General features: G+C 48.5%; 3 protein-coding genes and 1 long non-coding RNA gene across 5 annotated transcripts in view; 1 reads left to right on the top strand and 3 right to left on the bottom strand.

Moving 5' to 3' along the window:
* The window catches only part of prdm5 (PR domain containing 5), a 33,962-nt gene extending 17,576 nt beyond the window's left edge, over window positions 1-16,386 (bottom strand). For both annotated transcript variants that reach the window (XM_035415103.1, XM_035415101.1), the window contains exons 1-10: window positions 16,137-16,386; window positions 15,150-15,233; window positions 14,298-14,420; window positions 10,194-10,362; window positions 9,846-10,026; window positions 9,219-9,314; window positions 8,674-8,795; window positions 4,467-4,546; window positions 1,516-1,600; window positions 481-638 (exon numbers count right to left, since the gene is read on the bottom strand). In XM_035415103.1, the coding sequence (XP_035270994.1) occupies window positions 481-638; window positions 1,516-1,600; window positions 4,467-4,546; window positions 8,674-8,795; window positions 9,219-9,314; window positions 9,846-10,026; window positions 10,194-10,362; window positions 14,298-14,420; window positions 15,150-15,233; window positions 16,137-16,235 (1,197 nt within the window). In that variant the 5' untranslated portion in view covers window positions 16,236-16,386. The remainder of the gene's footprint in view (window positions 1-480; window positions 639-1,515; window positions 1,601-4,466; window positions 4,547-8,673; window positions 8,796-9,218; window positions 9,315-9,845; window positions 10,027-10,193; window positions 10,363-14,297; window positions 14,421-15,149; window positions 15,234-16,136) is intronic.
* LOC118225953 (tripartite motif-containing protein 16-like) overlaps window positions 1-24,005 on the bottom strand; it is a 972,804-nt gene that overhangs the window by 290,382 nt on the left and 658,417 nt on the right. The gene's annotated exons all lie outside the window — the stretch shown is intronic.
* Window positions 1-24,005, top strand: part of LOC118225964 (tripartite motif-containing protein 16-like) — an 890,716-nt gene that overhangs the window by 661,282 nt on the left and 205,429 nt on the right. The gene's annotated exons all lie outside the window — the stretch shown is intronic.
* Window positions 23,308-23,965, bottom strand: LOC118226052. The gene is made up of 2 exons (XR_004764946.1): window positions 23,709-23,965; window positions 23,308-23,664 (listed from the first exon to the last, which is right to left on the bottom strand). It is a non-coding gene; the product is annotated as an uncharacterized LOC118226052 (long non-coding RNA).

Genomic DNA, 24,005 nt, shown 5'->3' with positions numbered 1-24,005 from the left:
GAGACTGCGTTCATTTGAGTGTGTGCGTGTGTGTGTGTGTGTGCGTGCGTGTGTGTGTGTGTGTGTGTGTGCATTAATGTGCCTGTTCACTTAGCCTCTCCCTGTACACTGAGCAGCTGTGCTCAGAGTTTAAGAGACTCAGCTGTGCTCAGTGTGTAAGAGACTCAGCTGTGCTCAGTCTGTAAGAGACTCGGCTGTGCTCAGAGTATAAGAGACTCAGCTGTGCTCAGTGTGTAAGAGACTCAGCTGTGCTCAGTCTGTAAGAGACTCAGCTGTGCTCAGTGTGTAAGAGACTCAGCTGTGCTCAGAGTGTAAGAGACTCAGCTGTGCTCAGTCTGTAAGAGACTCAGCTGTGCTCAGTCTGTAAGAGACTCAGCTGTGCTCAGTCTGTAAGAGACTCAGCTGTGCTCAGTCTGTAAGAGACTCAGCTGTGCTCAGTGTGTAAGAGACTCAGCTGTGCTCAGAGTGTAAGAGACTGACCTTCTTGTGGTTCTTGTAGACGTTCCGGTGGGCAAACTCCTTCCCGCACAGCTTGCACTTGTAGGGCTTGTCCTCGCTGTGGATGATCTTGTGCGCTGTCACCTGGTCCAGCCGCTTAAAGGAGCGACTGCACACCTCACAGGTGTAGGGGCGCTTCTCTGCACAGGTCAGACAGACAGACAGACAGGCAATCAGACCGACAGACAGGGTGAGAGACTGGGAGACAGACAGGCAGACAGACAGGGTGAGAGACTGGGAGACAGACAGACAGACAGACAGGGTGAGAGACTGGGAGACAGACAGACAGACTGGGAGACAGACAGGCAGACAGACAGGGTAAGAGACTGACAGACAGACAAACAGACTGGGAGACAGACAGGCAGACAGACAGGGAGACAGACAGGCAGACAGACAGGGTGAGAGACTGACAGACAGACAGGGTGAGAGACTGACAGACAGACAGGGTGGAACAGGCCCTCTGTGGGAGATGCAGAGATTAACTGCAGTGTAATTAAGATCTGAGTAATTAAACAGCCCCTAATGCCCTCCACTGACACTGAAATAGAGAAGGCCATTTGTTTATCCCTGGGAAATCAGCAACACTCTCAGACCAGGGGGGAGGGGGGGGGGACTAGTGAAGGATGGAGCGAGATGAAGAGAAAAAGAGTCAGAGAGAGAGAGAGGAACAGCAGATGGAGAGAGAGAAGTCCCCCCTGTCCAGCAGTGCCCTCATCCTCAGGGGCCCTGTGTAAAACACACTGTGTGCACCCTGTGATGAGGTAGCACACACAAGGCCTCTTACACTGGCGGACGTGATTCGCTGGCAGGGTATGGGGGTGGGAGCAAGGGATGAAGAGAGCCAATCACACAGCAGCGCCTTCTTTAAAACAGCCCCCCAGAAATCTGAACACAAGGGCATGCCCTTGACAGGAAGTGATGTACACAGACATGCCCCTGACAGGAAATGATGTATGCAGGAACGCAGACCCTGACAGGAAGTGACCAACGCGTTGTTGCGATGTTGCAGAGCCGTACCTGAATGGGTGATCATGTGACGCTTGAGCTGATTGGAGGAGATGAACTTCTTGTCACAGGCAGGGCAGTCGAACACCTCGTGGATCTGAGAGACAGGAGCAGAGCGCTCGAGCACAGACAGACACCCCGAGAGGAACTGAAATTACAGACTGACTGGCGCAGGGGAAGCCAAAAGCGCCCCCACACTCAGAACTCTCGGGCCCCTCTGACCTCACAGCATTGTGAGCGCTGCAAACTATCACTGGGGCACTGATGGGAAACTAGCAGGCCTGGCAGAGCAGGAAGCAGAGAGGAGCAGCAGGAAGCAGAGAGGAGCAGAGAGGAGCAGCAGGAAGCATAGAGGAGCCGAGAGGAGCAGCAGGAAGCAGTGAGAAGCAGCAGGAAGCAGAGAGGAGCAGCAGGAAGCAGAGAGGAGCAGCAGGAAGCAGAGAGGAGCAGGGAGAAGCAGAGAGGAGCAGAAGGAAGCAGAGAGGAGCAGCAGGAAGCAGAGAGGAGCAGAGAGAAGCAGAGAGGAGCAGAGAGAAGCAGAGAGGAGCAGAGAGAAGCAGAGAGGAGCAGCAGGAAGCAGAGAGGAGCAGAGAGAAGCAGAGAGGAGCAGAGAGAAGCAGAGAGGAGCAGCAGGAAGCAGAGAGGAGCAGAGAGAAGCAGAGGAAAAACAGATGAAGCAATATTTTTGTTCAAATTCCATGACAGCAGAAAACCGGTTGTCATGTAGGACAGAACAGCGCTAATCCCGCTCTGCCAGCGTCTCTGAATGGGGCCTGGCTGGATAACGGAGACAGCGCTCCACAGCGCTTCACAGCGCTCACAGAAGCCTCTGCCAGCGTCTCTGAATGGGGCCTGGCTGGATAACGGAGACAGCGCTCCACAGCGCTCACAGAAGCCTCTGCCAGCGTCTCTGAATGGGGTCTGGCTGGATAACGGAGACAGCGCTCCACAGCGCTCACAGCGCTCACAGAAGCCTCTGCCAGCGTCTCTGAATGGGGCCTGGCTGGATAACGGAGACAGCGCTCCACAGCGCTCACAGAAGCCTCTGCCAGCGTCTCTGAATGGGGCCTGGCTGGATAACGGAGACAGCGCTCCACAGCGCTCACAGAAGCCTCTGCCAGCGTCTCTGAATGGGGTCTGGCTGGATAACGGAGACAGCGCTCCACAGCGCTCACAGCGCTCACAGAAGCCTCTGCCAGCGTCTCTGAATGGGGCCTGGCTGGATAACGGAGACAGCGCTCCACAGCGCTCACAGAAGCCTCTGCCAGCGTCTCTGAATGGGGCCTGGCTGGATAACGGAGACAGCGCTCCACAGCGCTCACAGCGCTCACAGAAGCCTCTGCCAGCGCAGCGGATAACCACCAAATCTCCAATGAGAAGGAGACCAGAGATTAAACGCACGGAGAGAATAACCCTGGCCTCTCTCTCTCTCCATCTCCATCTCCATCTCTCTCCTTCTCTCTCTCTCTCCATCTCCATCTCTCTCCTTCTCTCTCTCTCTCCATCTCCATCTCTCTCCTTCTCTCTCTCTCTCCATCTCCATCTCTCTCCTTCTCTCTCTCCCTCTCTCTCTCTCTCCATCTCTCTCCTTCTCTCTCTCTCTCCATCTCTATCTCTCTCCCTCTCTCTCTCTCTCTCCCCCTCCCTCTCTCTCCCTCTCCATCTCTCTCTGATGGCGGTAGAAAGCGCATTATGAGTGCCAGTCTGCCGCAGCACACGTTTGATCAGCTCATGAAAAGGAGGAAATGCAAATGCAATTAAGCTCAGAGTGGAGTTTTTAATAGCTGCCCCCCCCGCCCCTCCCGCGGTTGGGCGTGCCCTGCGCACTGCTGAGGGTTTAATTTGGGCCTGCGGGCAGGCAGAGGAATGTGGGGACAGTGAATCCACAGCGTGTCACGAGGGGAGCGTAAATAATAATGCAGGGCGAAGGCTCCAGTGCGGGCAGCGTGATGCAGGGGCGCAATCAGACCTCTCCCGCTCAAACAGGCAGTGCGTGTGCACTGCACAGGAGCCTGTTAGCCTGTTAGCAGCGCATTAACTACACAGGAGCCTGTTAGCCCATTAGAGGCACATGAACTACACCTGTTAGCCTGTTAGCAGCACATGAACTACACAGGAGCCTGTTAGCCCGTTAGCAGCGTATGAACTACACCAGGAGCCTGTTAGCATCGTATGAACTACACAGGAGCCTGTTAGCCCGTTAGCAGCGTATGAACTACACCAGGAGCCTGTTAGCATCGTATGAACTACACAGGAGCCTGCTAGCCCGTTAGCAGTGTATGAACTACACAGGAGCCTGTTAGCAGCATATGAACTACACCAGGAGCCTGTCAGCCTGTTAGCAGCACATGAATTACACAGCAGCCTGCTAGCCCGTTAGCAGCAGCAACACTTCCTGTGCCCCAACACTCAGACATCCTTTCCTTCAGCTCATCGCTCAGAGTCCTGATGTTGTGTTGTAGTGCCCTTTGTCAGGTTCCTGAGAGGGTTCCGGTTTCAACAGGAACCTTCTCTGGGTCTCCAGGGAAACGCCCATGCAACACAATGCCAGGCCCAACTGCAGCATCTCACATGACTTTTACACTGTGCACATAAACGCCTGCACCTCCCACAGTGATGTCACACATACTGCACCTGCCATAGTGATGTCACACATGCCTCCCACAGTGATGTCACACATACTTCACCTCCCACAGTGATATCACACGTACCTCCATCAGTGATGTCACACATACTGCACCTGCCATAGTGATGTCACACATACCTCCTACAGTGATGTCAGTAACACGCAGATCACATGTTCTCTGTCAGCGCACTCTATCGGTGTAGATGTAATAATGAACATACCACAGTGAGCAGCTCTGATGCAGGCAGATAAATAGAGAGAAAGAACAGTGAGTGAAATAACTGGAGGGAGAGAGGGTGAATGAGTGAGACAGTAAGAGCAGTGTGGGACCTCTGACCTTGCGATGCTCCTGCAGGTTGGCCATTGAGGAGCACTTCTTACTGCAGATGGAGCACATCAGCTTCCGACGGCCACTTCCTGAGAGCAGAGAGTCGGAGCATGGATTCAGAATCAGAGCACAGACAGCACACAGTCAGAGCACACAGTCAAAGCACAGTGTCAGAATCATAGCAGTCAAGATCACACAGTCAGAGCACAGAGTCAAAGCACAGTGTCAGAATCATAGCAGTCAAGATCACAGTCAGAGCACAAACAGCAATCACACTGTCCAAGTCAGAGCACAAGCATCAACCTCGAATTTCAGATTTCTCTCTCATGGACACTTGGTTTTAATTTATCTGCTCAAAATGCAAGGACATGTCTGCACTGACAGACAGTACAGGCTGCTGCTCCACTGCTCTGGATCCTCCAGGGCCGCACGAGCGCGCAAGCAGAGTGACGGCGGAAAGCTGAGGCAACACTCCGAGCAGTCGCATATTCACCCACTCACACCAGGACGGGCCGACCCACTCACACCAGGACGGACCGACCCACTCACACCAGGACGGGCCGACCCACTCACACCAGGACGGGCCGACCCACTCACACCAGGACGGGCCGACCCATTCACACCAGGACGGCCCGACCCACTCACACCAGGACGGGCCAGGCGGGTTTGAGCTGAATTTTAGTTGCTCTGAGAGGGGACTGTCCTGGCCAGGACGTGTGCGAGTTTGTTGTGATTGCGCTGCACCCTGTTAGTGCACGCGAGTCTGCTCTGTGGGAGCGTGTCATGGCGGGGGGGTCATGCGGGTTCGCGTCCTATATGGGGGGGGGGGCTGCCTGCCCCTCCAGCCACTCCGAATAAACCAGACTCCAGAAACATTTTCACATTTTCTAAATAGTCCAGAAAAGTATCTGTAAGTATGTATAATTTGGAAGGGATGGTAGTAATTTAGATAATGTCCTCCGTTAGACATCTCCGCAGAGAGAGGGAGATGGAGTTCAACCAACTGAAACTGACAGTGCTTCTGCCTCCTTTGCTCAAGACCAATGAGCTGAATACATTCATTTAACTGCTGCCAATATACCAATAACTTATAGTCTACCTACATTCACACTAATGATATAATGAAACTATACTACACTCTCACTAACTAGACTATCAAACTACACTATACTCAGGCTAGTTATACTCTGGAACTATACTGTTCTTACACTAAGTATATTAGTGAACTATACTGTACTCATCCTTACTGTACTATGAAACAATATTAGTCCATATCATTAAATTTGTGGCAATTACATATGAATAAAAACAAAACACTTTGCAACTCTTACAAGACTTACAGTCCTTGAATAACCCACCCAGTGTACCAATCCATTTCTGTACCCACAAAATGGCTCCCCTGCTTTCAGACCGCACCCTCACACACACACACACACACACACACTCTCTCTCTCTCTCTCTCACACACACACACACACACACACCCAACTCTGAGCTCCTTAAGACCCTGCATGAGCAGGACACTGAGGTCATTAGCGCGGTGGGTCTCAGCGCTCATAATCCCAGCCTTATCAGCCGCTAGCCGAGCAGACATAACTAGAGCAGCAGGCTCTCGCTCGCTCGGAATGAGGGAGCGGAACGCAGAACTCATAAGAGGATGAAGTCACGCTCTGTCAGCTTGCGGAATGTGGAGGGCCTGATCTCCTCAGCCGCACAGCTGGAGACCCCGGCACTGAAATATGAAAAGGGTCTGAGCGCGGAGCTCAGAGAGGAGAGCCCTGCACTGAAATATGAAAAGGGCCTGAGCTCGGAGCTCAGAGAGGAGACCCCCGCACTGAAACATGAAAAGGGCCTGAGCTCGGAGCTCAGAGAAGAGACCCCGGCACTGAAACAAGAAAAGGGCCTGAGCTCGGAGCTCAGAGAGGAGACCCCTGCACTGAAATATGAAAAGGGCCTGAGCTCGGAGCTCAGAGAGGAGACCCCCGCACTGAAACATGAAAAGGGCCTGAGCTTGGAGCTCAGAGAGGAGACCCCCGCACTGAAACATGAGAAGGGCCTGAGCTCGGAGCTCAGAGAGGGGACCCCCGGCACTGAAACATGAAAAGGGCCTGTGCTCGGAGCTCAGTGAGGAGACCCCGGCACTGAAACATGAAAAGGGCCTGAGCTCGGAGCTCAGAGAGGAGACCCCCGGCACTGAAACAAGGAAAGGGCCTGAGCTCGGAGCTCAGAGAGGAGACCCCCGCACTGAAACAAGGAAAGGGCCTGAGCTCGGAGCTCAGAGAGGAGACCCCCGCACTGAAACATGAAAAGGGCCTGAGCTCGGAGCTCAGAGAGGAGACCCCCGGCACTGAAACAAGGAAAGGGCCTGAGCTCGGAGCTCAGAGAGGAGACCCCCGCACTGAAACAAGGAAAGGGCCTGAGCTCGGAGCTCAGAGAGGAGACCCCCGCACTGAAACATGAAAAGGGCCTGAGCTCGGAGCTCAGAGAGGAGACCCCCGGCACTGAAACAAGGAAAGGGCCTGAGCTCGGAGCTCAGAGAGGAGACCCCCGGCACTGAAACAAGGAAAGGGCCTGAGCTCGGAGCTCAGAGAGGAGACCCCTGCACTGAAACAAGGAAAGGGCCTGAGCTCGGAGAGGAGACCCGGGACAGGGCAGAGCGGCCACTTCCCATCCAGAGTATCAGCAGATCACCGAACACACACATATAACAGAGCCCACTACCTAACACAGGGCTGCCCATCCCTGGTCCTGGAGATCTACTGTCCTGTAGGTTTCACTCCAACCCTAACAAAGCACACCTCATTCAACAACTACAGCAAGGTGTGTGTGTGTGAGAGAGAGAGAGAGTGAGTGTGTGTGTGTGTGTGTGTGTGTGCAAGAGAGAGAGAGAGAGAGAGTGAGTGTGTGTGTGTGTGCGAGAGAGAGAGAGAGAGAGAGAGAGAGAGAGAGAAAGATAGAGAAGCAGCACATCGCAGCCAGTAGGGAGGAACGGAGTTAGTGACTGATGTGCTGATATCTCAGCCCCTCCGCCCCCCCCGCCCCCACAGCATCGTTAATGCAGGAGGTAATTGGAGAGGCCCTCAGCTCTGCGCAAGAGAGTCACTTTAATTAACTGAGGTCAAGAGCTTCTCCTGTTAGTAATGATATAAACGCATTAAATCCACCCTGATTTCCCTTTAAAATAGGCCTCTGGAAACGTTCTGCCAGCCGCAGCTTCACACGCACAGCACGGGTTCGACTGGAAGAGTCCGAAGCTTGACTTTGAGTCACTGTTTATATACGACTGGTTATTGCACTGGCAGTCTTTCATTCTTTTTAAATGAACCAGGGACTGTTAACTGGATTTACGGTCTCATGTCTCTCCATTCTAGATGTTATTTTCTTCAATGACCTGGAGAAAATACATTTATATATAAGAACAGAAGAGCTCTGTTAAATCTGCATGAACAGAATTGTGAGAACAAACCTATATACACACACCTGTGAGGACACCAATCAGACCAATCAGAACATCACCTGTACACCCACACCTTTGAGAACACACCTGTACACCCACACCTGTAAGAACACACCTGTGTGGACACACCTGTATAAGCACACCTGAGAGAACACACCTGCACGCACACAGCTGTATGGACACACCTGCACGCACACAGCTGTATGGACACACCTGCACGCACACACCTGTATGGACACACCTGCACGCACACACCTGTATGGACACACCTGCACGCACACACCTGTATGGACACACCTGCACGCACACACCTGCACGCACACACCTGCACGCACACACCTGTATGGACACACCTGCACGCACACACCTGTATGGACACACCTGCACGCACACACCTGTATGGACACACCTGCACGCACACACCTGTATGGACACACCTGCACGCACACACCTGTATGGACACACCTGTATGGACACACCTGCACGCACACACCTGTATGGACACACCTGCACGCACACACCTGTATGGACACACCTGCACGCACACACCTGTATGGACACACCTGCACGCACACACCTGCACGCACACACCTGTATGGACACACCTGTATGGACACACCTGCACGCACACACCTGTATGGACACACCTGTATGGACACACCTGTATGGACACACCTGCACGCACACACCTGTATGGACACACCTGCACGCACACACCTGTATGGACACACCTGCACGCACACACCTGTATGGACACACCTGTATGGACATTCCCTTTGTGTTTCTTCAGGGCATCCTTGCTTTTGAACCTCTTCCCGCAGCTTTCTGCTTTACAGATAAACCTGGCGTCCCCCTTACAGGCCTCCTTATGCTGGTCAAAGCTGCAGGACAAACACACATTCAACACTGCGTTTGCATATGCTGTGTGTGGTATAAGCTGTGTGTGGTATATGCTGTGTTTAGCATGCTGTGTGTGGTATATGCTGTGTTTAGCATGCTGTGTGTGGTATATGCTGTGTTTAGCATGCTGTGTGTGGTATATGCTGTGTGTGGTAAATGCTGTGTTTAGCATGCTGTGTGTGGTATATGCTGTGTGTAGTATAAGCTATGTGTGGTATATGCGGTGTGTGGTATATGCTGTGTTTGTATATGCTATGTGTAGTATATGCTGTGTGTAGTATAAGCTATGTGTGGTATATGCTGTGTGTAGTATACGCTGTGTGTGGTATATGCGGTGTGTGGTAAATGCGATGTGTGGTATATGCTGTGTGTGGTATATGCAGTGTGCGGTAGATTAGAGGTACCTGGACTCTGAGCTGAAGCTGATGTGACACAGGGAGCACTGGTGAATGTGGGTGGAATCACAGCCAGGCTCCACGTTCTCTGAGCAGTGCAGAACACTGGAGATACAACAGCAGGTTAAATAACACACACACACACACAAACACACACACACACACACACAGCATAATACATGTGTGTATACAGATATATACAGGTACAAGTATATATATATATATATATATATATATATGGTAGAGGTCTATACAAGTAATACAAGTATATGTCGGTAGAAGTATATATGTGGTACAGGTATATGGTGGTGGAGGTATATATGAGGTATATATGAGGTACAGGTATGTAGAGGTATATATGGCAGTACAGGTATGTACAGGTATATGTGGTACAAATATGTACAGGTATATGGCAGTACAGGTATATATGTGGTACAGGTATGTACAGGTATATATGAGGTACAGGTATGTACAGGTATATATGAGGTACAGGTATGTACAGGTATATGTGGTACAAATATGTACAGGTATATGGCAGTACAGGTATATATGTGGTACAGGTATGTACAGGTATATGTGGTACAGGTATGTACAGGTATATATGAGGTACAGGTATGCACAGGTTCATGCACTCACTGGCGCTGCAGGGCCTGTTTTACAGGGAACCTCTTCCCGCAGCTGCGGCACTTGAACTCCTTGTCCTCGGTGCTGGGGCGCTGGTGCAGAGACTGCAGGTGAGCCGCCAGGATCTCCTCACTGGGGAAACTGCTCTCACACAGCAAGCAGGGGTGCTCCTCTCTCTTAATCACCACCAGCTCTGAAACACACACTCACATGTTAACACATACACACACACACACACACATATACACAAACACATTTACAAACGTTAGCGTTAATACATACATGTGAACACACGCATTAACACACATGCAGATACTTACACACACACACACACACATACACACTGACTAAAACATGTACCGCTCTCAGCAAGATGTTTGCCCTCTCTGCTGTTTTCATCTTCATCTTTAACAACTTCCTCTTCCTCAACATCCTCCTCTTCCTCCATGTCACTGTCCAGGTAGCCAATCAGCAGTTCTGTATCAGTCTCAATGTCGTCCACAGCCAGGTAGAAGATATTTTCCCCATCCTGAAAAATTAAATAAATTAAATAAATAAATAAAAGTCTGCGTCTGTGACATTTCCAAAAATATCCGGCTGGTATTGAATTTTAGATTTGGTTTCATTATTTGTTAAAGCAATTCAATACCCCTCAGCGGGCTCCTGAAGGAAAAAGCACTGACGCAGGAGAACAGACTTAATGCTTCTGACACACTTTCACCTCTAATAAACCCCATAAGCACCATCCCTTACTGGACCTGCTACCCTCACCCCCAGGCCCTCTACACCACAGCAGTGTTAGTGTGTCATTTCAGATGACGCTTCCTTACAAGCGCAAACTGCTAATTAACGCACTCAGTCCTTAAACGCAACACACTACTCAACAGCTTGGCTTTTCAGTGGCACGGAAGTGTGAGCTGTACATTAGTCCCTCAAACTGCAATGAGAGAGAAGCGAGTCTAAATTATTTCCTAAAACTCGGCTCTTCTGCTATCTACGACTGTTCTTCTTTCTCACAGACTCGACGACCGCATGATGTCCATTCACAAAACCCATCTTTGAGCTCAAAGTGTAAAAAAAGATTATTTTAGTTCCTAATGTACTCTCCGTTCTGGTAAAATTACACCACCACCAGGCTCGAACAGCAGTGAATCCAGCGTATGCAAGCGTAAACATTTTCATTTTCCGTGTGGCTAATTCTGGCTACTGACGTGTGAACAGGTCATTATGGGCAGAACACAGCGGAGTTTCCTCAGGGGACCGCTCTTTACCCACAATCCCCCAGCAATTCCACTTAGCTTTAAAACTACACATCACGGAAGAGAATCAAAAACACCACGGAATTTTAACAAGAGCCAAAAAAAGAATATTGCAGGGCAGCAGACGCCAAAGGCTCTCTCTGGACGTCAAAGTGCGTGGAACTGGAAACGCACACACGGGAAGGGAAACCATGACAACACGCAAAGACCAAGCCTCTTTTCCATTTCAGTTCACTTCCTGCATTGACTGAACTGAAGTTGAACTGACTCCAGCTTTGATCAAGGGGCCGCCAAGCATTTGAACTATTTTTAAATTAGAATCAGCGAATGTAACCAGAACAGTGAATGTAACCAGAACAGTGAATGTAACCAGATCAGCGAATGTAACCAGATCAGCGAATGTAACCAGATCAGCGAATGTAACCAGAACAGTGAATGTAACCAGAACAGCGAATGTAACCAGAACAGCGAATGTCACCAGAACAGCGAATGTCACCAGAGCAGTGAATGTAACCAGAACAGTGAATGTAAGCAGAACAGCGAACGTAATCAGAACAGTGAATGTAAGCAGAACAGCGAACGTAATCAGATCAGCGAATGTAACCAACGTAGAGGATGTAACCATGTGAATGTGTGAACGTAACTAGCACCATATAGAATGTACAGAATACATTTTTTGTGCCTTTCTGTACCTGGTAAGCCACACCCACCAGAAACACCACCCACAGTTTAGGAAAGCACCAACTGATTTAATTTAATTTATCAGTTAATTTATCAGGGACAATGCAAATGAATAACATTTCTATAATCATCTGTCTGCGGGTAATTTTAATAAATTTTGGTCTGACTACATGTTTTTGGCTGTGGGCAGAAACCCATGTGAACACGGGGAGAATATGGAACCCCCACACAGAGAGGACCCGGGCCAGCCGGGCCTGGAACCCAGAACCTCCCGCTTTGCAAGGCAACAGTGTGACATCACTGGCACTTAGCCGTGATGCTGTCCCACTGGTCGCCATGGCGGCGGGCTGCAGGCAGAAGGCCAGCAAGATGGAGTTTGTGGAATCACCATGGCAACACAACCCCCAGTCCCCTCTCCTCCACAGCGCATTAAATCATCGCTAACTCCATCGCCGGACACCTGGGGCCATTACGCACAGACGCTCCCCAGTGCCGGCTTGATTAAGGTCAAAGGTCGAGCGGGAAACCCCTAAATACGTCATCATCAAACTCAAGTGCCCACCAAGGTCGGGGGGGGGGGGGTGTTCTGATGCAATTAAAGTGCCGTACCTCTTTTTCCTACTTTCGCGAGAGGGATTATATCACATATTAATTTACCTGAGGAAACAAAATGACCCCAATAAATGTCAGGGCTGGATGGAACACAGAGCTTCCGCGGTGGATGAAGCTCCTTTGAGAAGCCCAACAGCACTTAGCACTTCACACTTAGCATTTAGCGCAGCTGCACGCTGGAACAGGCCCAGGACACAGGGAACCAGTCTTCAGTTTCTCTTCATTTAGTTTTTTTTTTTTTACTTCCCTCTTTTTTTGACAAATCACATCCATGCAAAGGTGAAACTTCCCAGCATTCAGATTCCGTGCGGACAGCCCGCCTTCTGAGAGGATATTGAATTTTCATAGCTGATTTGAATCATTTCTAGCGGGTATACTTCATTGCAGTTGATTACACATGTGGTGAGGAATGTATAGCGTTGGGGTTTAGCCCATGAGACGGCTCTTTTGAAATAAAACAAGCTTTCTGCTGTCTGCGGTGTCCACAGCAGAACTGCACATCTGCTAAAAGAGAACATTTCATTTATTTATTTATTTATTTGTAAAGGGGGGCTTGGTCGGTTTGGACGAAGAATGGTTTACCTTCGCAAACTAATGCAATATGTTAACCAACCAAACCATGACTGAAAACACAGTCCAAACACTGATACTCACATTATTCTGAATGAACTTTACTGATATTATTCTTAACTTATTTAGAGTTTGCTTTTGGGGTGAGGAAGGGGGGGGGGGTACCTACTCCAGCGTTAGGGGACTAGAGAGAATTTTCAAAGTTGAAATATTGCATGTGCCTGACTACGTCTGTTAGCACTGTTCATGTTACATTACATTACAGGCATTTAGCAGACGCTCTTATCCAGAGCGACTTACACAACTTTTACACAGCATTTTACATTGTATCCATTTATACAGCTGGATATATACTGAAGCAATTTCGGTTAAGTACCTTGCTCAAGGGTACAACGGCAGTGTCCTACCCGGGAATCAAACCTGCGACCTTCCGGTTACAAGCCCAGTTCCTTACCCACTGTGCTACACTCCGTCCATGTTCCACAACACTGTAAGGAATTAGTGAAGTGACACCACTCCAGATCAGTAACGTCATCTCGCCAACGACTCAAATACACAAGGTCAAATTTTCCGGAGGTGTTGATGACATTGTAATCTAACTTCAGTGAAAATTTGATCATTTTGAAATATAGTTTTTTTTTTTTTTTTCCCCCCCGCAGATCAACTTCCAATATTATATTCTGTCATACGTCGAGAACAGAGCTGGAAAATACATTTAAAATGCTATAAGAACCATTTCTCTATGACATTTAGTAATGAAGATGTGTCAAGCAGTCATGGAGTCATGCTAATTTGCCCAAACTTCGTTAGCCCATATCTCCCTTAATAATGAACTGATACAAGTTAAATTTGAGTTTCAAGGTTTTCGTATAAGACCAAATAAGCATGCCAAATCTCATTCCAAACTGTGGCAATGCAGTACTGAAGTGTGTTGAATAGACCAAGGTATTTACATTACCTACACACAAGCAGGTGTTCATATTACCTACACACAGGCAGGTGTTCATATTACATACACACAGGCAGGTGTTCATATTACCTACACACAAGCAGGTGTGTGTTGTTTTTCTGTGAGGCTCATATAAGTGTGTGTTGTTTAGAGATAATAGACAGGTGCGTCTGTGAGGCTCATACAGGTGTGTGCTGTATAGAGGTAATGGACAGGTGTACATTGTGAGGCCCATTACAGGTGTGTGATGTTTAGAGATAATAGACAGGTGTGTCTGTGAGGCTCATACAGGTGTGTGTTGTATAGAGATAATGGACAGGTGTACATTGTGAGGCTCATACAGGTGTGTGTTGTATAGAGGTAATGGACAGGTGTACATTGTGAGGCTCATACCTGGATGGCCGCCAGGTTCTTCTCCTCCTGAGATGGGGCCTGGTGGATGAAGCGCAGCCAGTTGGCATGGCGAGGGTTACTGGCATCCAGAACATAGAGCACGTCACCTTTACTCCCTCTGACCTGCGAGAGAGAGCACAGCACATTGTTACACACACACTATACACACACACTACACACGCACACCTGCAACACAGAGCAGAGCACACTGTTATATACACACGCACGCGCACATCTGCAGCACAGAGCACAGCACACTGTTACACACACACACACACACACTCTACACACACGCACACTATACACACGCACACCTGCAACACAGAGCAGAGCACACTGTTATATACACACGCACGCGCACATCTGCAGCACAGAGCACAGCACTGTTACACACACACACACTACACACACGCATGCACGCACACACTATACACACGCACACCTGCAACACAGAGCAGAGCACACTGTTATATACACACGCACGAGCACATCTGCAGCACAGAGCACAGCACTGTTACACACACACACACACACACTACACACACACGCACATCTGCAGCACAGAGCACAGCACTGTTACACACACACACACTACACACGCATGCACGCACGCACACACTATACACACGCACACCTGCAACACAGAGCAGAGCACAGTGTTATATACACACGCACGCGCACATCTGCAGCACAGAGCACAGCATTGTTATACACACAGACGCAGACGCACACGCATACACACAATATTGGAGTATTAATGTCAACCGTGTTAGGAGAACTCTGTCACAAGCCGGATCGGAATCCTGCCTCTGTTGAGGCGATCTGCTTGCTGGCCTTGTGCGGTAACCCTACCTCCCACATCAGCCTGGGGTCCATGTTATCATCCAGCTCGTTAGCCATCCTCTTCTCCCCAGCGAACGGACCGAACTTCTCGCCCTGCCAAGAGAGCGACAGGTCAGGTCGGAGCGCTCCCTGCTCGTTATGACTCAGGGAAAGGAATTAAATCAATGGATCAGCCGAGCCGATCAATTAACCACGTTATACTCGAAGAAGCGGCGGTTGAAGCTTCCATCATGCTACCGGGTCTTGTGCCGTCGCCTTATAGTGGAAATTAGATAATTGGACTAACGTTGATATAGCATGTTTTTTTTAATATAATCACGGGCTCGCAAAAATTAAAATAATTAAACTGTCTTCTAACTTGTCACGTTGGAGGCCCTGCTCTCACAGTTGAAAAGCTGCAGGCTATCCGCGAGAACATTTAGCAATTAATCCCTCGAAACTTTATAAAACATCGCATAGCAATGTATGGAGCCTAAAATCGTGCTCTCATACATTCGTTGTATTTTATCGTTATATATATATATATAACAAATAGAATGTTGACATCGAGCTAACTCTCTTGAATCTTGAATTTATCCAAGACAAACAGCCAAATGCGAAATGTAGGCTATGGCAGCGCTTTTGTGTTTACTACGTGTACAAGAGTGAAAGTTCTCAAAAGACTCGCAAGGAAAGGAAACTACAAGTTTAGTGTGCTAAGATTCTCCATTCTGGCATTAGCGTCTAAGAGCTGAGCGGCACAGAATAGCCAGGTAGATACAGAACCGTGGTGTGAAATGCAGTTTAGCTCGCCCGCCGAGCTTGTTAGCCGCAGCAGCTACGTGGCACCTCACGTCAGCAGACACAAGGTAGTCTGTCTGCGTGAAATAAGCGAATCGCGAAAACATGTTAGCAACCGTTTCGCTCCAGTACATTAGCAATTTTCAGCACGTTCATCGCCCGTAATTCATGCTTTTTAAACAGCTGTTCAGATGTTCCGCTGAAATAAAAACAAACCTTTTTCACCCGTCTGGCGGTGTAAAGCCCGATTCCATCTTGGACTTTAGAGGACTTGAGTACGAACCTGTCCGGCACGTACATACCCAACATTGTCATTACTCAGAAAGCGCTCCTAGCGTGACAGCAGATAATCATTTTACAGAGAGCGAGTGTGTGACATTGGGATTCACTGTGGCTGAAAATCTGCGGGGTTTTCTCTCAATCTTTCACTCCTGGTCCCACTTCCATATTGTTCTCGCTACAGTGCGAGCAGCGCAGCGCTCTGATTGGTCGAAAGTTTGTAGCCTGGAGCCTCTCATTCCAGGGAGCTCTAGGGATGCTCCTCGCGCTGACCTCCCACAGTCCCCGAAGGCTCCTCCAGTCTACCTCGCGCTGCGGTTGCGTAAAATAGCCTGATCCATACTGTTCTGTACTTACCATTTTATCGTCTGATTTATAAAGCTGGATTTTTTCTGAATCGATTGTGGGAAAGTGTCGCGCTGAAAGTTACAATGGTTAAGTTGCCAATTTAACCACTGTCATGAAGCATGGCGTGCATATTGTGGTAAACTTGAGGTTTTTTCAATTACAGGTAAAAAATAAATAATAAAAAACAGCAGAAAGACCAAAACAAATCACATAATCGTAGTGATAATTAATATAATTCACAATGAATCAGAACAATAACTGTAATTCAATCCTAATAAACAAAGTCATTGGTCTGATTCATTGTGAATTATATTAACTATCATTATGATTTTCTGTGCTTTGTTTTGGTCTTTTTGCGGTTTTACTTGTAATTTATTTACATGTTACATATTACACATCTGTGTTCAGCTGAGTTTATTTTAGCCTACTGCTTTATTCGCCGTCGTGACGTTATCATCTTCATTACCATAATGTGTGAGTCCACGTGCACTGTGTGCAGCCAGGAATCGTAAATACGGCGGTGTCCCGTTAGCAGGATGGGAAATGTCTTCGTGCGTGGAGCGTTATCATATCCGGGCTCTTATCTCCCTGTAATCTCACTGGTCATCTCCGCTGCCAGGTAGAGCTTACGTCACCCGTTAGGTTAACATGCACCTGGGGGGTTTTTGGATGAAGAACACCAGAGTCATCTCCTCCTGGGCCAACGGCCTACAATTAATCAGTACGTGTCCTTAATTTTAACTTATAAACACATGTTTTTAATGCGCGTCTTTCCGCTTCATTAGTGAAGTTTGGCGAGTTCATTCTGGCCATCACTAAACTCGCTATTCTGTGTTTGGTGAAGTTAAAGAAAAAGGAAAATCTTGCATTTAATAGTGAGAAAAATTATGGACAAAAAATTTGATTGAATCCAGCCCAATGTTTCGATTCCGCCATAACACTGGGGGCAATTCGCTTTCTGTTCCATTCAGAAGATTCTGGCCCCGGAGTCCCTGTGCTATAGGTCCGTGTTCATGAAGCACCTCGGGGGAGGACTGCTGATCACGGATCAGTTGATTTATTATCTTTTGCACGTTTCGCCGAAGTAGAATTTAAAACTCAACCAGAAACAGTTTCACAGCTGAAGGGGTATGCGGTTTCCTTTGGCTAGTCTGCCAGTTCCATTCAACTTCGTAAATCAGTGCAAATCTGAAGGGGGTGGGGGGGGGGGGGAATACAAATTCAGCCAGGAGATCTTGAATGAAAAAAAAAATCTGGCAACCCAAATCTTGACCAGAGCTCTAAATCACCCTTTAGGTGGAGTTTTGCGCATGCTGGCATCATGCTGGCATCGGTGCGCGATTAGCACGTTGTGATTCTGTCGTTCCCAACGCCGGAAACATCTGCGTCAGCTTCCAGGTGTTTAACACGCATCTAAAAATAGCTCTGGGACACATGTACGGGCACACAAGAGATCTGACAGGCCCAATCCAATTCAAGGCTAAAATCAGAGGAAATGAATCTTGGCTTGATTGTGCGAGTCCAGATTTTTTAGCTTTGTAAAATACCCCATTCTGTGTGAGAATCATTAGTACAATAACATGATAAACACTTGCACATGAGCTGTGTGTGTGTGCGTGCTTGTGTGTGTGTGTGTGTGTGTGTGTGTGTGTGTGTGTGTGTGTGCATGTGTGCGTGTGTGTGTTGTTTGCAGAGTTTTTCTATGTTTACCTCTGTGGCTTCCTCCCACAATTTTAACAAAGCCTTAACAGACCCAGCTGGGCTCACATGTCCCATGATTGGTCGAATGCAGACCATGTGATCATATTGCTATGACTCACTGACTCAGTGAATCATGGTGGCATTCTAAGACAATATGCTGCACAGACCCCTGAATCTGCAGAACCCGTTGAGATGCACTACATTTACAAAAGTATGTGGACACCTGAACATCGCATCCATAAGTTCTTGTTGAGCATCCCATTCCAAAACCATGGGCATTATTATGGAGTTGGACTCCACCCCCCCCCCCCCCCCCCACCCCCACGTTGCTGCTGTAACAACCTCTACTGTTCTGGGAAGGTTTTCCAGTTTTGATTTTGGAACATAGCTACAGGGCATCACTTCCATTCAGCCACAAGAGCATTAGTGAGGTTTAGGGCACTGATGTTGGGCGATAAGGCCTGGTGCACAGTCGCCATTCCAATTCACCCCAGAGGTGTTTTATGGGGTTGAGGTCCGGGCTCTGTGCAGGCCAGTCCACTTCTTCCCCACCAAACTCAGCAAACCGTTTATTTTATGGACCTTGCTTTGTGCACGGGAGCATTGTCATGCTAAAACAGGAAAAGGCCTTCCCCAAATTGTTGCCACAAAGTTGGAAGCAAACAATTCTCTAGAATGTCATTGCATGCTTTCCCTTCACTGGAACTAAGGGGCCTAGCCCAAACCACGAAAAATAGCCCAAGACCACTATTCCTCCTCCACCAAACTGCAGTTGGCACCGTGCATTCCGCCAAACCCAGATTTGTCAGTCAGACCGCCAGATAGTGACGTGTGATTCATCACGCCTTTCCACTGCTCCAGAGTCCAATGGCGGTGTGCTTTACACCAATCCAGCCAACGCTTGGCATTGCGTATGATGATCTTGGGCTTGTGCATGGCTGCTCGGCCGTGGAAACCCATTTCATAAAGCTCTGAACAAACGGTTCTTGTGCTGATGTTGTTTCCAGAGGTAGTTTTTAACTCTGTAGTTGGTGTTGCGAGTGAGGACAGATGATTTTTATGTGCTACGCACTCTGCGGTCCCGTTCTGTGAGCTTGTGTGGCCTACTGCTTCACGGCTGAGCTGTTGTTGCTCCCAGACGTTTCCACTTCACAGTAACAGCACTTACATTTACTGGGATAGGCTCCAGCACCTCACCCAACCCTGACCAGTAATAAACAGGTATAGACGATGGATGATGAATGGATAGATTCCACCAGGTACTGTAAGACTCATAATGTAAGGTTATGAGCAGCTTGGTCAGGCTCATAATGTAAGGTTATGAGCAGCTTGGTCAGGCTCATAATGTAAGGTTATGAGCAGCCTGGTCAGGCTCATAATGTAAGGTTATGAGCAGCCTGGTCAGGCTCATAGTGCTGTAAGGTTATGAGCAGCCTGGTCAGGCTCATCGTGCTGTAAGGTTATGAGCAGCCTGGTCAGGCTCATCGTGCTGTAAGGTTATGAACAACCTGGTCAGGCTCATAGTGCTGTAAGGTTATGAGCAGCCTGGTCAGGCTCATAGTGCTGTAAGGTTATGAGCAGCCTGGTCAGGCTCATAGTGCTGTAAGGTTATGAGCAGCCTGGTCAGGCTCATCATGTAAGGTTAAGGTTGAATTTTCAAATCAAATGCAAAAACATGTGGAGGGGAGGGTTTCGGAAACCCAGCAAACTCCATGTGAAATACATTACGGCAGATTTCCATAATGCTGATGTGGTTAAATTTGAAAAACATATACATATACATATATATATATATATATATATATATATATATTTTTTTTTTTTTTTTTTAAAGAGATGTTCATGTGTTTTTAACTGATAAGCTTATAAACTAAAGTCACATTTCCCCCACTTGCAGCCCTGTGATAAAAGCAGACTTTGAGCAGTGAATGCATTCAAAAATAAACATACACATACGACAGTGGATTGTCGGGATTGTAAAGGACAGTGAACATGGGCAGAAACTGGGGGGGGGGGGGGGGGGGGGGGGCGGAGGGTTTCCTGAAAATTGGAAAAATTTCAATATGACAACTCTGACCTACACGCAGGCGTGCTTGAGATGAAGTTTTATAGTTTATAGTTATAGTTATAGGTTGTATAGCATTTTTGTGGGGTGTTTTTCCTGACTTAAACACTGTGTTGATCTTGGTGCGGGTGTTTATGTAAAATCACTGCATGTCCTTCGGATATATCAACGCCGGTCTGGTCCAATCCGGCTAACCCTGGCTTGGGGGCGGGGCCTGTGTCCAAACCTCGGTTGCCTGGTTACACATGCCGCTCATATTATGGGCTGGTAATTTCCACCTTTCTGCCCGCCCCCCCCCCCCCCACGCCGGGCCGGCAGACGCTGGGCAGTTAGTGACAACCAATCCGGAACAAATCACGCTGACATGACCCCCAACGCAAACCACATGTCCAGCCGCTGACAAGGGAACGCACAACCCCTCGCACAACAAATCACAAAAACATCCCCCCCCCCAACCCCACCCCCTCCAAAACGATTAATACCATGTCTTTGCCCCCGGGCAAATCCTGGGAATCAAAAAAGGACCGATTCTATTTACTTTTTGTAAAGGCAAACATAATTTGCTTAACTGGAAAAGGCTCACATGTATCACAGGTTCCTCCCCCCCCCCCACCCCCATTTCGGTGAACTTGGCTTTTCACTTTTATGAGTTTAAGCTGACCGCGAACGTGTAACTTGAAACATGAATGGGCGAAAATGAAACTCAGACACGGCCGAAATCGGATGAACTCTCGGCGCGGCGACAGAATCATCTCAAAAAGACAAAAATAATTCATAAACAGAAGCGGTGAATTTGAGTAACATCATGTGAGCAGATCAACATGCTTTATTTGCGATGTGATTGGTTGAAAGGTTATTGCATGACTTTATTTGCGATGTGATTGGTTAAAAGGTTATTGCATGGCATAATTTGTGATGAGATTGGTGTGTTCGTATGTGTGTGTGTGTGAGTGAGTTTGTAAGTGTGTGTGTGTGTGTGTGCATGTTCTACAGATCAGCAGTAGGTTTGGATCAGTTGCGTGTCCCTGACTGCCAGTGGCCTTTGAAAGCCACACATCCTCCCACTCTCCCAGCTCACCAGAACATTTCTCACACATAAATACTTTTACATTTTCCTTCACTTTTTTCTAGCAAAAAAGCAAATATTTTCATTCCTAATGGCTGCTGCTGCTGCCCTGAGTCAGAAGCCTCAGTCTGCCAAGCTCACTTGGCTGAAAAAGTATATATTTCATGTTGTCCCCCTGCCCCCCCCCCGCCCGCCCCCCCCAAATGTTGCACAAATGCTGCCTTGCACAGTCGTCCAAACTGCATGAGTTCATGTTTTGGTTAGTGCAGGAACGTGGACACCTGGAGGTTCATCTGTCTGTCTCCTTCAGCAGACCTCCATCAAGGCCCCCACTCCACTTCCTGTCCCCCCCGATGGTGACCCCCTCCCTCCCCCCACCCTCCCCCCTGGGACTACCTTAAACACCACTCCCCCCGCCCCCCCTAAAAAAACACAGATTCCAGAAACCCATTCAGATCTCAAAAGATGAAATAAAAAATAATCAGCAGTCACAGTCCCAAAACCAACATAAAACGTGATGATAATAATAATAATAATAATAATAATAATATAGAGCAGAACTTCTGCCAGTTACAGAGTGTTTTATGAGCTCAGCTGGTTGGGTATTCCTGTGCGTGTCCTGCATGCAGAGAGCTTGGTCTGCCTGTTTATAAACAGCCGTGGCTGAGTAAACCCTTCCACATGTGAGCACTCTGATGCAGAGGAGAGAGGAGAGAGGAGAGAGGGGTATCAGCACACCCAGGCCTGGGATCGGTGTGAGAGAGGAGAGAGGAGAGAGGGGTGTCAGCACACCCAGGCCTGGGATCTGTGTGAGAGAGGAGAGAGGAGAGAGGAGAGAGGAGAGAGGGGTATCAGCACACCCTGGCCTGGGATCTGTGTGAGAGAGGAGGGGGGTTCCCCTGCAACTAAACCAAATCTGCAGCGCTAAAGCTGTATGTGTGTCCAATGCTAAACATGCATCTGCAGCTACTGCTGAATGCTAAACCTGTACAGTAGGTACGTCTACTGCTAAACCGCAGCTACTGCTAAATACTAAGCTTGTATGTGCATCTAAGAGAGAGAGAGAGAGACAGAGAGTAGGGAGAGGGAGAGAGAGAGAGAGAGAGAGAGAGAGAGCAGGGGAGAGGGGTTTGTAATACTTCAGTTTTCTTTGGCAATATTTCCCGAGTGTATTTCATGCCAGTGAGTGATGTGGAATTGAACTGAATTTGGCTAAACTGCCATACGGGGAAGAAAGAGAGAGGCAGGCCAAGGCTGGAGGGGTACCCAGTCCTGCCCCCTCCCCCGTAGGTCTCGTAAACGCCTTTCTCTGGTCCCCCTGTAATCCTCCTGGAGCAGCGCTAACAGGCTAAGCAAAGCACACACATGCTAATGGGGCCCTAAAGGACTGGCTATTAGCTGCACTCTTTAATTATTAAGAGCTACGACGAACATGTAAGGGTCTTAGGCTTCGGGGGGGGGGGGGGGGGGCACCTCCCTCCCCAAGGAAGGGTAAGGCAGTCGGGGTGGGGTGGGGAGGGGGGGGGGGTTGATAACTATGTCTATGGTATATGGTGATTGGATGCACCATCTCTTCAGACAGTACATATATTCTGTATCAAGTGCACTTCAATAAAGGAATGAACCAGTACCTGATTCTGCCTGCAAAGCCGACTTGATCTCCCAGTGTACTTCCAAGACATTCCAAGCTTATTCCTCCCAAGAACTTTGTGCCAAGTCAGTCTAATCCAGCATATCCGCTTTGAATTTGCACACAGTAAGGAGCCTTTGGATAGCTGTTGTTATATCCATGACAGCTCCAAAAAAAGATCAAACGTACACGAACACACACACACACACACACGCATATATACCCACACACACACACACACACATACACACACGCATATATACCCACACACGCACATAGACACACACACAAATGATCATGTGGTCTTTACTTGTTATATATATTTAGTTGATTTTATGTACATGGATATTGGTAGGACAACTCTGTACACAGGAGACAGGATCATAACACACTGACCTCCATCATGGGAACAAAGCATTTCCAGGAGAGCAGACAGGAATCTTGGGAGAACGTGGATGCACAGCACCATGGAACATCCGTTTCTTCATACATTTACAATTTTAATAATCATCATTACAAAAACAAACAAACAAAAAAAATAAAAAGGTATAAAATAATTTAAAACTCTTCTAACACGCAGTGCTGCATATGCAGGCCAGCCAGGGACTCACTGCAGAACCCACCAACCTGCCAATCGACCAACCGACCAGCCGACCTGCTGATCTTCCGACCTGCTGACCGACCGACCAACCAGCCGACCAGCTGGACTGCCGCACTGACCAACAGACCGCCTGACCGACCAACCGACTGACAGACCAAATGAGCTGCCAACCGACCGACCAGCCGACCAGCCGATCTGCCGACCGACCAGCTGACCGCCTGACCGACCAACCGACTGACAGACCAAATGAGCTGCCAACCGACCGACCAGCCAACCAACAAATGCAAAGTTCATGCACTGGTGAAGAAAAAACACAGAATGATGACAGACAAGATGGCATTCTGCACCCCCTCCGCCCCCACCCACCAACCCCTCCACCCCAACCTCCCCACCCC

The sequence above is a fragment of the Anguilla anguilla genome, chromosome 4, assembly GCF_013347855.1.
Source record: "Anguilla anguilla isolate fAngAng1 chromosome 4, fAngAng1.pri, whole genome shotgun sequence".
NCBI classification, from domain to species: domain Eukaryota; kingdom Metazoa; phylum Chordata; class Actinopteri; order Anguilliformes; family Anguillidae; genus Anguilla; species Anguilla anguilla.
Note: the sequence above shows the minus strand (reverse complement) of the source record. Positions and strands in the feature narration are given on the sequence as shown.